This window comes from Varanus komodoensis, unplaced genomic scaffold, assembly GCF_004798865.1.
Source record: "Varanus komodoensis strain SLA01 unplaced genomic scaffold, ASM479886v1 scaffold1, whole genome shotgun sequence".
Classification (NCBI taxonomy): Eukaryota; Metazoa; Chordata; class Lepidosauria; order Squamata; family Varanidae; genus Varanus; species Varanus komodoensis.
Genome location: NW_025335268.1, coordinates 17165215 through 17179725, shown reverse-complemented (window position 1 = coordinate 17179725; position 14511 = coordinate 17165215). Strand labels below are relative to the sequence as shown.

The following is a 14511-nucleotide window of genomic DNA, read 5'->3' as shown; positions in this document are numbered from 1 at the left end:
GAAAACATAATCCCACTCTTTCCAGAACATTATTCAAACCCAATTCTCTTCACTAAAGAGCATTCCAGGTAAAAAAAAGACACATAAAATGAGACAAAGCAGTACCTTGCTGTTTTGAAAGCCTATTTAACTCAATCCTCAAATAGTGTAGTTTCTTCTGTTGTACTTCTTGTTCATCCTTCAGCTTTGCTCTTTCCTGTATTATCTGAAGGACATGAAGGCATTAAAATGGCCCCTTTCACTAACCACAGTCAAGCTACCACCACATGGACCACTATGGTCCATGGACCACTATGAACCACTATGGACTTGCAATGCTTCTTTTTGAATCTGAAGAATTGCAATAATCCTTTTTAAAATGGTTTAAATAAAGTTGATGTAAGACTTATTCAATATCAACAATGCACCAATTGTAAAAATGATTAACTGTTCAGATGTTCATTTAAGAGTTAGATGTCTGTCTTTAAATGTTTCAGCATGACTCAGTATGGAAGCACTATATTAACAGTACTGCCTCTAAAACTCTCATATTTTCACAAAAACAATCCCTTTATTTTTCTATCCCAGTCTATCTGACCTGGTATGCTGGTTTCCCTATTAAGATAATAGATTGATGTTTATTTTACCATATTGAAAGATGTCCTGTTAATTCTTTTTTCCCAGAAAGATGGTATTGTTAGTTGTGCTGCTAACCACAAAAATGTTAAGAGATCTTTGTGCCTTGAAGTCTGTTTGCTCAAACCCAATGCTGGAGGGAACTCAGTTTTTTGGTTTGTGATTTCTGCAACCACTTACAAAATGTTTTTTCTAGAACTGATTAATTGTGGGACAAAGCCTCCACATATGAAAGTATGTGTTCATGTTTTCACAACCTGTATTTCTGTGATTTAAGGTTTAAGTTTAAATTCATTTCAACTGTCAATGATCCTCTTTAAATGCATCTCTATTTGCAATGTTTCTTTCAAAAATTGTTTGAGTTATAAATGCATCCTAGTGTTATTTTTTCATCTCTGAGGTTGCCTTTAGCAAATATAACACAGTGAATCCACTGAGGTTTCAAAAATATTTATCTTTCATTTGATAACTTCCACTATTGTCACTCTTATTGATTTTGAATCAGTAATCATAAATAATGATTTGAAATTGTTCTCTGAATTCGTATTTGATGTAAATGTAGCTTTTACCAGAGATGGAAGTAATTTCTTATATACCATTTATGTATTGGTACATAGTCCTCAATTTTTTGAGTCATTTAAGCATAATTTGGAAAACAGGACTCAGTCCCTATTGGTATGTACCATTATGGCCTGGAGATATAGGTACAAAGGCAAATGCATCCATCCATCACAATAGTAAGACACTCAGAAATATGCCTATTAGGAGACCATTCAACTATGTGTTTCTCATTTACAATGACTACGTTGCAGGCAAATGTTTTGATATGTCAAAAGAGGGAAAGAAGACTGAAAAACAAAGACAGAAATGTAGCATTGTTATGAGTTAATTATGTACTCTAAGTACTAATTACATTGCATGTATATCCTACTTTGTTTTCCTCTTGTGAGTAACTCAAGGCAGCTTATATAGTTCCATGTTATACTCACAACAACAATCCTACCAGGTTGGTTGGGCTGAGAGTCTGTGACAGGCCCAAAGTAACTCAATGAACTTCATGGCTGAGCAGGATCTAGAACCCAGAATTCCCAGGTTCCTAGTTGAACATCCTAACCACCATACCATACTGGCTCTTGTGTACTTTGGTAAGTATCAAACTAGTTAAATACTCACCTGTTGCTTCTGAGAAGTTCGATTTCTTTCATCAGATATTTTTTCCTTATCACTTTTTTGAGAAGACAACTGAAGTAAGTCTGAGGAAGAAGAAGTGGTAGGTCTCTTTCCGCGTTTCTTCTTAGGAGTCACTTTGCTTGGGGGAGCTCTCTCAAGAGCTCTGAGGTTGGGCCGTTTAGGATTTGGTAATGCCTTTCGCTGGACAGGCCCCTGTATGGCCGAAGGTCCAGGGACAGTCTGCTGAGTTAACATGGGCCAGTCAGAAGTTGCATAAGACGTGTAGAGTCCGTATGTATTACAGCCAGGAAATGCTATTGTGGGAAGTGGATAGTTTTGTGTATGACTTGCAGTGAATGATGAAAAGTGTGGAACGTACGGGGGGAAAAAAGTGGGAGTAGGGCACAAATCAGGAAAAGGTGGAGCTGATGGGATTAAAGTTATTGAGGGAGCAGGCTGCTCTGATGTGCCAGCAGAACTATCCTGCCAAACAGCATTGCTTTTATTGTGCTCCAAGTTTGAAACAGAGGATTTATCTTTATAATATAATGGGAAAGAATCAGAGGGTGACAGCGCATACTCCTGGTTTGCCTCTAGAGAATGTATGTCACTTAGACCTTGGTGCCTCTTCTGAAATTCTGGTTTATGAGATGCTACCAAATGATGTTCAGGAGAACAAGATCTTTTTTTCCCACGGAGCCGTTCCTTAGTTCGGGCAGCAAGCTTACCAATTTCAGCCACCCCAATGTCAAGGCCAATAGTTTTGAGTAAGTCATGGATTTTTTCATATTCTAGTCTGGCCTCTTCTGATGTGTCTATTTTCAGAGATTGATTAGGATGAGATGGAGAAGTTACTCTCTGGCTTGGTACACATTCTCGCTCATCTGTTAGCATCGGCTTTTGAGCAGAAGGTAAGCTAGCAATAGATCCTACTTCATCACCATAAAGAAATTTCTCTTCATCCTCAATGTCATCCAGGAAGCTGCACCTCCTCTTCTGAGCACTTGCAGACTCTGCCATTATGTCCAGAATGCAAGAAAAGACACTTGCATCCTGGCTGGCTCTTTCACGAGGAAGCACAGACTCACTGTGCCTGTTGACAGGCTCCACTGTCAACTCATGAAGCTCTTTCTGTTTTAAAAAATCCCCAGAGTTCTGTTCAAAAGAAAAAGGTTCTGTTGATTAATTGATCATACTTTTAAACTGTTCAATAACCAAAATTCTTAGGGCAGTGTACAATACATCAAACACACAAAATGTTAACATTAAAATCAAAAATATAATCATCACAAAATAAGATGAAGATTCCTACTTATGGCAGTGGCAGTGGCATGATAAAAAAGACACATCAGCATATTGTTAGAAATCAGTACATTTTTCCATGCAGAAACTAGATAAGGATAGAGAGAGATGCCAAGGAAAGTACTTGACCTATCAGTTTATTTTTTAAAAGCAATTCAGAATACTAATATTGGGCTCCTCAGTTTCAAGCAGAGAAAAAACTCGCACTAGATGATCTAAAGCTTGAGGATCAAATAGCATTTCTCTGCTCCATCCTCCTTCCATAGAGATGTAAATGGAGAGGCCTTCTTGGTGGTGGCATCCCCTTATTTTGAATGGTTTCTACAGGGAGGCTTGTACACTGTCATCTTTTTGATGCCAAGGTAAGACTTTCTTCAACTCTTTCTACCGGAAAATATAGAAATAAAATCAACACATAAGGGTGCAATCTTATTAATTGCAGCTTTGATGATTGTAAGTTCTTGAACTTGGAAGCTTACAATCAACCTACAGTATGTAGGGGAGAAGGAGCTGAGAAGGTAATTTCCATTATCACTGCCTGGATGCAGCTTGCGGTGGCATCCAAGAAAGATGAGCTGTTGTAGGGTTACTGGAAATTTATTCCCTTATCCAGCAAGTCCTGTATCTCATGCTTGCTGGAACATGCTGTGCTGTCCATTACAGATATAGTACTTCAGATATAGTGACCACTAAAGAGATATAGTGACCATCAAGGATAAGTCACGGTTGCTGATTTTGATTATGCAAACTACTTCAGTGATTGAAGCCTACATTGTGATCTGAGGTTGTCTGTTTTGGAGATTAACTTAAATATTAAGGTCAAATAAAAAGCAGGAAAGTGTAAATAACAGTTTACAAACCTGCATTAAAGAACCATCCACCTGTTTCTTCAATATAGATTTTTTGGGCATTGCTAGAGTGGCAGCAGGGCTATAATGGTACTGAGGTTCAAATGACTGTGCTGGGTTAATTGAGCCAGTGCTAGGCAGTTCTTGACTTAGATTTTGGCTCCGTTCCAGTTCCTCCCTTTTTCTCCTAGCACTTACAAGCTTAAGGAAATCTTCATCCAGGTATGTTGGGCTTGGACCTCCACTAAGACTTTGTGCATAGTATGTTTGTGCTTCGGACAAGAGACACTGAGGCTCCATGTTTCTATCAAGCAGTCCATCATATCGAGGGTGTTTTGGTTCTCTCCCTCTATCCTCTGATAAATACAGGGATCTCCCAAGCACCTCACCACGCGTATCGGTTTCTCTTGGTTGATCACGTAGATGGTCATAGTTCATGCTATAATCTGACTGGCAAATGAACACATCCCTACTGTGATAGTCCACATCACATCTCACTTTGAAACAGCTAGAAGAATTTTCCTCAAGAGAAGGATATTGCACAAGGCTTCGAGAAGGTAAAAGGCTTCTGCTAAATATTGCACCATCAGCCAGGTCATCCCTGATGAGAGAAGCACATTTGTTATATCATCAGCAACTGGAACACAGGCTGGCATACAGTAGGCTGTCTATAGCAAGTCAATACTTCTTGCTTTAAACCCAACATGGTGGGTTGCAGATTTTGCACTGTTGGAAATAGAGTCACCCACCAACCACCACAAACTATGTTGCTTCTATGGAAATAACTAGACTTCTGAAGATAGGATACATATTCAAATAGAAACAGAAGGGAAGAGCCAATCATTCATGGCACTCTGGATCCAATCTTAATTTTTTCATTGTGGTATTGAACCATTTCTGTATGTGCATATGTGGTCTGCCTATGGCCAGCCAATACTTTTTGCTTTAAACTCAATATAACCAGATAACCAATACAACTTGATATTTGCATCTTCAGGAATAGTGTCATCCACCAACTACCACAAATTCCCTCTCTCTTTCTTTCTCTAACACATACACAGTTAATCTTGTGTAAAGTTTGTAACTATGTGTCTATTTTGTGAGGGGCACATTTTGATCACTATTAAAACAACAATCTCTTCAGATCATATAAAACTTATTTGACCAAACTGTAAATAGTTCTCTCTCTCTGCAATGCTTAACTATACTTCCCTGAACCATAGTAAAATTATTCTTGCCACTGCCGTTAATATGGCTGTAAAACTTTCTGAAGGATTGGCAGGGTCTCCCAAAAAGGATACGTTATCTGCCCAAAAGACTAAGTACAAAGCAAAGGTGTGATCTCAGCTCCAAGATACAAAAGAGATAATTTAAACCTACAGTTTTCTGTGTAAAAAACAAAAAACCTATTTCACAAAAGGTAAAGTGTTTTAATCTCTCTTCCCTCTTTCTACAAGCCAGTGCATTTTGCCCATCCCATCACTTTTTTCTCTCAGCCATGTACACAAGAACATTCTCTCATCCCTGCAACATACCTCACACAATTACAAGCATCTCACATATCCATAATGTAGGCATAAACATTCATGCATACACATTGTTGTGATCATGTCTTTCCCCTTTCCAACAGATAAAGGAGAGACTTCTAAAATATAGCCTTCATTGAACTAGAATGGCCAGTCAGGCCTAACTTTGTAATAAAGAGTAAGTACAGTGGTACCTTGGCTCACGAACTTAATCCATTCCACGACTCTGGTTGTGACCCAAATTGGTTGAGACCCAAGTCAAATTCCCCCGTAAGATTCAATGTAAATAAGGCTAATCCATTCTGCCCCCTCCGAATGTGGTGTGAGCCAATCTTTGGTTGTGAGCCAAGTCAAATTTCCCCATAAGGTTCAATGTAAATAAGGTTAATCTGTTCTGTAACTATTTTTTTAATCAGAAAAATTTGAAACAAAGTGACAAAGAACAACAAAGTAACAAAGTACTGCACAGAGGAGAACACTAAACTAGGTAGGGGGGAGGTTATTGTTTTGAGGGAGAGTCCCCCTCCATAAGGACAGTGGGGAGATCTCTTTCAGGAGTTTCCTCTCTTCTTTGTCTCTTAGCTGCAGGGTCAAATTTGGTGAAAAATCTGTCTATAGTCACTTGTTTTTTAGTCACTATAGTCACTGTGCTGCATAACCCTCTGGAAATGAGAGACCATGTTATCATTCATAAGATTCAACACTCTGTTCTGGGGTGGTGCTTCTCAAAGAATTCCTGGCACTCATTCCATTTTTCATAATGGATTGTATCACATCACTGCTAACCTCCTCCCTGTCTTCCTCTTCCTCAGTGGAATCCTCCTCAGCAAGTGCCTTCTGCTGCTCACTCTGGAATTCAGCAGGTTCTTCTGTTGTCAGCTCCTCTATGTCTTCCCTGCACGAATGCAACTGCAATCATGGCCATCTCCCCACTTGAGGCGGGGGGGAGATGGCTGTGATCTTGGTTGCCACCCAATGCGGAGTTTGCAACCCAAGCCAAAATTTTCATGAAATTTTTATTCATGATCCGACTTGGTTGTGAACCAAGGCGTTTGTGAGCCGAGACACCACTGTAATAATAAAGTTAAAAAGTATAATCAAAGTAATGATTCCTTGAATTGATAGAGTTAGTACTTGCCCATGTCAGGAATTGATTCCAAACTGAGTCCTGCTCCTCCCTTCTCCTCCACTCTCAGGGAAGTCCATGCTGTTTGTGGGTCAGACAGCAGGAAAACTGGACAGTATTTATTTGGTCCAGTCACTTGGCTTCACTATAACGTACTGGATAGCTCACGCCCCCCCTCCGTACCTCCTTGTTCTAAGTGTCTCCCTGAATCTGTTTTTCACCAGTCACTTGGCTAATCTTGCTCAATAACCACGGCGTTTCAGTAATACACTCCAACTCCAACTCCCCTTCTTCCAGCTCACCTCAGAGTCTGAGCTTTCCAGCTTGGAATACTGCAATTCAAGAGAAGCAGGCCCAATTCTAACACATAATCTCTATTCTTCTCCTAATTGCAAAAACCTCACTTGGTATTTTTCAGGATTCTTCCAACCTTTCCCCTTCTATCAGGATCATCCTTAATCTTCTCTCTCTCTCTCTCATATATCCCTCCCATTCATTCAATGATACATAGCTCAAACATTTTACATTGGGGAATGATGATGATGATGATGATGAATTTAATCTTACTGTTGGGTTTTTCGTTAAAAGGTTTCCTATGTACTTTGCAATTACTTGGAAACACCAATATGAACATAAAGGGGAAGAAAGCAAAACACTTCTGTTCCAGACCAGGAATTTTCAATTACACCCATACAATGTATTTTTCACACCTTCTCACAGAAAGCTTGGTGTTTCATATCTTGCACAGGACAAGGACTGAGAAGTTTAACAGGTTCTTCTTCAGAAAGCCATACCTGTCCATACTGCTATCAGCAGAGCCTAATCGCTTTCTTTCAGGTGAATCAAGGATGTAACAATCATTGTCAATTACAATTTGCAAGCTCTGTTCCACTGAAGATTCAGAATATCGACTTGGAGAGTGCTGGCTTGGAGAAGGTGGGTGCTGGCCCAGGAAATAGCTCTGCAATTGGAGTGGGAGGGGAGACATTACATAATTCCAGTTATCCTTTTAATAAAAACCAGGTATGAAAATCCTTCCCACATACCTAAATATATTACAAATGAATTACACAATGCCTTTTAAAAATAATGAAATGTAATAGCAGATTTTACTGCATGTCACTGACAATCTGTAACATACAACACATCTAACTTTTCCCATCTCCAAAAAAGTCTTCTGAGAATAAATGTGTACATAGAAAATGTAACTAGAAACAGAGGGATTCACTTTGAAAGTTTCCTCATTTCAACCTGGAAGGGGTATTCAGTTTGGAACTAACTTCTTATCCTTAAGCAGCTTTTCTCCAATAGTCAGTATTTTAACCTTGCTTGTTTCTTTTGTTATTGATTGCTGCTTTTAGGCTCAGGTTCCTTTTTTTTTTTTGCATTTAAACTATTTTTGTGTTTATTGTAAGCCACATTTTATGGTATGGCATACAAGTAAAGAAATAAATGCAGAAATGCACCCATCCATGGGTGCATCTTTCTAAAAACAGGTTGAATTTAAACCAAAGACATAATCCAAACAAGCTAATTTAAATCAGAATTTGTTTAGGACACTGGAAAAAATCAGTGAAACTTGCAGTACAAAATTTTATGTGAATTGAAGTCCCACTAATGGACTTCATCCTGCTCCAGCCACCCTATTGATAAACAAATGAGAATAGTCCATTCAAAACATTTTTTAAAAAAGAGAAATCTTCAAATTATACAAAGCGTCCTGTTCACAAGAAAAAAAAATATAACCATTCCCCCAAAGTGCTCAAGTGGTTAATTGGAGGGGCTGTCACTGGATAGTCATGCCATTTTAAATTTGAGTTCAAAATGTGTGCAAACCTTTTTCTAATTCTGTAATTTTTAATTTAAAATTATAACGCAATTCAAAAAATTATAGTCAGACTTACTCAAGTGCAGAGATGCACACTTCCATGGATCCAAAATGGGAAGCCTCACCTTAGCAATGTCCTGAGGGATACCTGCTGTCAAAATACAGCAGATGCCAACTCTAGACATTGGCCCAGAAATGCTTCAAATAACAAGCAGGGACGTTCATATGTATATTTTCCTGTCCAAATTACACTGTTTTGCCATGCCCAAAACCCTGCTAAAAATACTTCTGATAGCTGTCAAAGAAGGATAGGTACACTTTCACCTCCCTGAGCACGTAAAGTATCTGGAATGGTGAAAAGTTGGGAGAACTGGGATCCAGGGGAAGGACACATGAAATCTTGAGGATTTCACTGTGATGCAAGGAGAAAGGATGCCAAACTGTTTCACAAACAGGGATCACATACAATTTTGCTTTGACTTGATGTCTTGCCTTTTGACAGGTATCAAGAGAAAACAAAGTTTAAACAAAAGAAAAATTTGAAGCTTCTCTGGCAATTTTACAGCAGGTATCCTCCAAGGACATTGCCCAGGAGTTTTTACATTTTGCGCCCATGGAAATAAACGCAAACATGTCAGTCTATTTTTTAAAAACTAAAAACATTAGGAAAAAATGCTCACATTTAGAAAATTTTTTGAAAGTTATTGCCAACCAGTGTCAGTCTTTTCAATGTGCACTTTCCAAGATCATAAAGAGCAGCAAGGGTTTCTGCTGCTTTTGCTAAGCACCTCACTCAGTGCTTCACTTTACCATTGGTAGGATTGTTTGGGATCAGCTGATGTGACAACCCATCATGGTGGCACAACCCCTAGAATAGGGGAAACTAAAACAAAAGAAGCTAGCTTGTAAGTAGTCAAGCAGTCTCAGTTTGGACAACACCACAACTCACCATTGGTTGTTGTGTCATGCAGTGTGAACCAATACTAGCCTTGGCTATTGATAGCTATAAAAATGAAATAAATGAACCAATAATGATAGGGAAAATAACCCATAATGCAGACACTTCCATTTATTTCACCTGCAGGGCAGCTTTAGAAAAATAAATTTGTGTAAACCATTTATGTAAAATATGATTTCAGTTTACATTTACAGTGCAAAAATAGGAGCATGAAACTACACCAGGTGTAGTTTCAAATGGAAAGTTATCACAGAATATTCTCTTCAAAAAGTCTTCATGCCCTTCGCATAAAGTCTGAAAAACTTAATGACAGCAACTGATTCCAGAGATGTACTTCAGAGAATACTGGTAATCAAAGATATGCTGAATACAAGTTTATTCTAAACAGCATTAACCACTCACAATTAGATGCAACTACTCAGAGGTGGCCAGGCTGCTCGCCCCTAGCCCAGGGAGGTAGTCATTACCCACTTCAGAAGGAAGGAACAGGGCGCCTCCCAAAACTTCACAGAAAAGTTGGGGAAAGGAAAGCGCCAGCAGCCATTACCACTAACATGGAAGGGAAAGGAGAAAGCGGAGTACATGTTCCGAGGCCGCTCCAACTCCCCCGTGACAGACAGCGTACCCTACTACTGCGGCGAGAGGGCGGCGAGCAGCGGCTGCTGAACGGCGAGAGGCGGCGGCGGCGCCAAGGAGAGGGCGAGCGCCGCCGGCTACGGGCACCAGTCGACCTGGAAGTGGAGGCACCGGAGCGGGAACTGTAGGAGCCCGAGCTGCTGCTGCTGCTGCTGCTCTTGTAACGCCAGCTGGAGGACGTCATGGCCGGGCGGCCGCAATCAGTACGGTGCATAACGGCAGTAGCGTCACCGGTCCAGAAAACGTCCGGGACCGACCTCGCTCGCTCGCTTACCCGCCTTTAGCCTGATCCTTTCTATTGACCTCCCCCTCAGCACGCTCCAAGCGCATTGGTCGCAAGCACCGGACGTGAGTGAAGGCGAAGGGAAGAAACGTTTCCTTGGATGCCCTTTCAAAATGGCGGAATTGGAACTTGAGTCACGTGGCTCGAGAAAGGCGGGGTGGAGCGCGCAAGGGAGCGCGCTCTCTGCGTCTGCTAGTCGGTCGCAGGTTGGTGTGTAGACAAGATATACAAGCTCGCCTTTCCCGCTGTAGGGAAGACCAAAGCAAGCAGAGGAAGCACTTCTGTACTAAAATAGGAACAATTGCTTCTTTCCGAGACTTAAAATTCAGGGGGTAAGAAGGGTGGCTACCACAGAAGAATTGCAATAGCACACTCCTACACATGTTCTCCAGCAACTGTGCCCTTAAGCGTACTGCCTCTGATACTAGAGGTAGCAGGTAGCCCTTGATAGCCTTGTTCTCCAGCAGACCATCCTCCAGCAATTTGCAGATAAAATCCTGCTCATCTATCCAAGACAGCTATGCTGCATTAGACATTCTTCCAAGTGGTTCCAAGTATCCTACCACCAACTAGTACATACGTGCATGCATCATCTTTATACAATCCAAACTCCAGTGGTGTCGCAAGCACATAGGAGGGACTTTCCAGAACAACGTTCCCATTTATATGAAGGAAATCTTAGAAGATTTCACATTGCACATTGCCTTTTATTTTGTGTGTGTGCATATTTTTGTTGCGATGTGCACTGCACAGAATGCATGACACAAATTGGATATTATCCTCACCAATGCACAAAGGACAAAAATCAATGGGAAATAAAAACTGAGTGCAAACTGCAACATACGGACTAACACAAGTTACATCTTGAAAAGTATTAACAGCATGTACCCTGTCAACAATCGAGTATATTAATCCTTAGAATTCTACAAAGTTTTTGGAAGAACAAATAGAAACCGTGTGCATATAACCTGATCTGTCCAGCAGAGGTGTTACAGAATAACGAAGAGATTGTGTATTTAATCTCCCCGTGGAGCCTTAAGATGGTCCTAATATGCTTTCTGTCTGATTTCAGCCTTAGTAGATACTGCTAAGCTTATGTTAGGTTCAATAAAACTTATTTTCAAATATTTATTTCCAAATAAGTGCATAGAATTGCAGCCTTTGGTGGCCTTCTGAATAGGAATGTTAAGGCTTAGGTTTAATTCTCACAAGTACCACATGAGGCAGCATACCTTTCTAGAGCCTATTTGATTTGAGACTCTGGGGGAAGCTCATATGATGCAGTTTACCCAAAAAATCAAACAATCCCCAAATCGCTACTCCTCTGCTGTTTGTGAGAACTGGGCCTCTGTTAAGGCAAGCACCAGAGACCATTGCATATCAGCTGTTCACTGCATATTAATGGAGAATAAGGGCAATACTCATTCTGGCCATATATTGCTCCCAGTATCAGAGGCACAGTGGCCCTCAATACTGGTTTCTGGGGAACAGGAGCAAGAGGGTGCTATTGCCCTACTATCCTGCTTGTCCTCTTCCTTCTGGGGCATCTGTGTGACCTCTGTGGGAACAGAGTCCTAGCCTACCTATGCCTTGCTGATCTCAAAATCCCTCTTGTTTTTTTCCTTCTTCCTAATGGATTACTGAAGGCATTGGATTTTTATTTTTTCTGCACATAGCCATGGGCAAGCTATGCATGGTCTGCAAATAAAGTTCCCTGTAGATGAAGCCTCCCCCCACCATTTCATTCATGTTTTTAGTCTCAATAACCCCAGAAAAACACCTCATGGCTTTGTTCTCAAGTAGCTTTACTTCACTCTGTCCCATTCCCTGACATAAAACTTTTCTTACTTTTTGGAGCACATTGCCTGCCCTGACTTGATACAGAACATTGAAGTTGAAATGCATTGAAAAATTCTGTTCAAAGTTGATACCTTAACACATTTGGTATTTCTTATTCTCTAAAGCCAGCATAGAAGAACAACATACACCAAGCTGACATAACCACAAAATGCCTACTTCTTTGCTTCCTTTATTCTTCTAAAATCCATCCATTCTCAGCTGCTTCCCTTCCATTTTGTTTCCCAGCTGTTGTACCTTTCCCCTTTCTACTGTCTCTAATGCCTGGAGCAGCTTCTCCTGTCTCTCTCTCTCTCTGTTCCTCCAGACTGTAAACTTCTTCCCCAGATCTATTTCTATGAAACTTGTCCTCAATATTTATAGGAAATTGGTATTTGTGGGAATACTGGTACTGGGTACAGATTGCGGCAACCTTCCTTTTATTTTTGCAAATATGTTGAAAACAAAATCTTAAACCTGCAAGAATGCTCTTGAAAGTGTGAAAGCACAAGTGAAATCTCAAAAATCAGTCTGAGCAGGATTTCTGAGGAGGATTGTAGCTTGTCAATTAAAATTTTATGTATTTTCTCACACTAAATGGGGAAATCCAGATCTACAAAGTGCTAAAAAAATGTTCACAAGGTGGACTTTGATGGACAGTCTTGAATAGATTTTGAATGAATTAGTGGGTGGGGGTGATAAATGTTTGTCATGTTCAGCCAAATATGACTTGCCTACTTCAACAGCAACATTTTTAGACTACAAATTTGGTCTGTTGCTTTTACAATTTCATGGTCTTCTCTGCTATTAGAAGTATCGATTGAGGTTGAACAGTTACATTGACCTACAATTCATGTTTACAAATACAAATTTATCTCAGTAAGTATGATACACACTTATGGTTCTATTTGGTCTAATTAATAGAATATTGCATTTGCATCTGTGTCATAAAGGTCTATAGATCTTAGGTTACATCTTATTCAGCAAAAACTTGTTTTGTGTTTATTGGACACCACAATGCCTTTTTAAAAAGGGTTTGCCTGGGTCAGCTAACTGTTGGACATGTAACACCATTAATGCTTTACTTACCCACTTGCATAATCATTTCACAAGTAGCTGAATCTAGCATAGTTCAGGACACATTCACTATACCCTTTGCAGTGGGCCCTATTGTTATAACCAATTTATTGTTTTCCTTCTCTGCATTTGCCACGAGACAGGCTTTTTTGCCCACCTCGCTGGAGCATCATGGAGGAGAACAGAAGGAAGGTGAAGAGGCATCATGATAATTCACATCCTGGCCTCTCCAGTCTCCTCTTCCTATCCCCATCCTCCAGAATGCTTTCTTCTCCAAGGTTGCTTTCCCTACCTCAGAGAGAAGCCAGCACAATTCTGTGCTGGCTGCAATGGAGCAGTTTAGTTCCAATTCCTAGCTCTGATGTCAGAGCACTGTCTCTGACCTTGAATTTGGGAATTCAAACAGATTCTGTCCAGGGGCCATGGGACTTCTCCCGAAAACACTTTTCTGGCTATACGTTATATAAAGAAATATTAAAATAACAAAATACTGCATAAATGAAAGATAGTTTAATGCAGTGTGTGTTTCAAACTCTTTTTAGTCAGTCATTTCAGCAAGACAATTAATGGAACAAAGTTATTTATTTATAGTTTAATTTTGTTTAGCAGCATAATGGGAGTATTGTACTATACCCCACAAATAAACTATGCTTAGTTTTAAAAAATCTTTGGAAAAAGACACTGTCCTGGTCATCACTGTAACAATTTTTCTAAACATGTAGTGATTGGAAAGGGAGGGTATTTCTCATCAATATATATGTGTGTATAAATATTACATTTTAGTATAATAGGAACTGAAGAGTCTCATTAAGTGATATTTTGCTTTTATCCAAAAATAATAGGTGGAATTCTGCTTTAGCACTATTTGAAAGTTTTAAAAAGTGATAAAACAGTGTCTGTCTCAAAGGTTATAGTGAATGCATCACTCAGGTCACCTGCCCAGTATGTCATTTGTCAATGTCAAAACCCACCGTTTAAAAGACAGAACAGTAAGAGCATCTGCAGCTGTGGTGATTGTGCTACTGTTCTGTCCTTCTCAAAAGTCAGATTTTCTCCAGCAATAAAAAACAGAACTGGGAGAAATGGAAGGATTACAAATGGATGCAATCAGGTGGACCTCGTGTGAAATGGAAGTGAAAAAGCCACAATAGGCAGCTCTGGAGTCTGGAAATGGCAGGAAGGCACTGGATTGGCTATTTTAGTTCTTGTGTTTATTTTATAAAGTTACATCATTCATCAACTGTGTATTACAAAAATAATCTTTCTGTTGATATCCCCACCCCCATCCCCTTCCCCACTTTTTTAA

The 14511-nt window shown here is 39.9% G+C and overlaps 1 protein-coding gene across 5 annotated transcripts in view; it reads right to left on the bottom strand.

The window, feature by feature from the left end:
• Window positions 1-10370, bottom strand: part of LOC123033155 (zinc finger protein 318-like) — a 36416-nt gene extending 26046 nt beyond the window's left edge. For 4 of the 5 annotated variants that reach the window (XM_044449883.1, XM_044449713.1, XM_044449628.1 and 1 more), the window contains exons 1-5: window positions 9999-10370; window positions 7382-7548; window positions 3948-4536; window positions 1789-2940; window positions 106-205 (exon numbers count right to left, since the gene is read on the bottom strand). In XM_044449883.1, the coding sequence (XP_044305818.1) occupies window positions 106-205; window positions 1789-2940; window positions 3948-4536; window positions 7382-7548; window positions 9999-10223 (2233 nt within the window). In that variant the 5' untranslated portion in view covers window positions 10224-10370. The remainder of the gene's footprint in view (window positions 1-105; window positions 206-1788; window positions 2941-3947; window positions 4537-7381; window positions 7549-9998) is intronic. The other variant, XM_044449966.1, reaches the window with a different exon arrangement.
• Between the last annotated feature and the right edge of the window lie 4141 nt (window positions 10371-14511).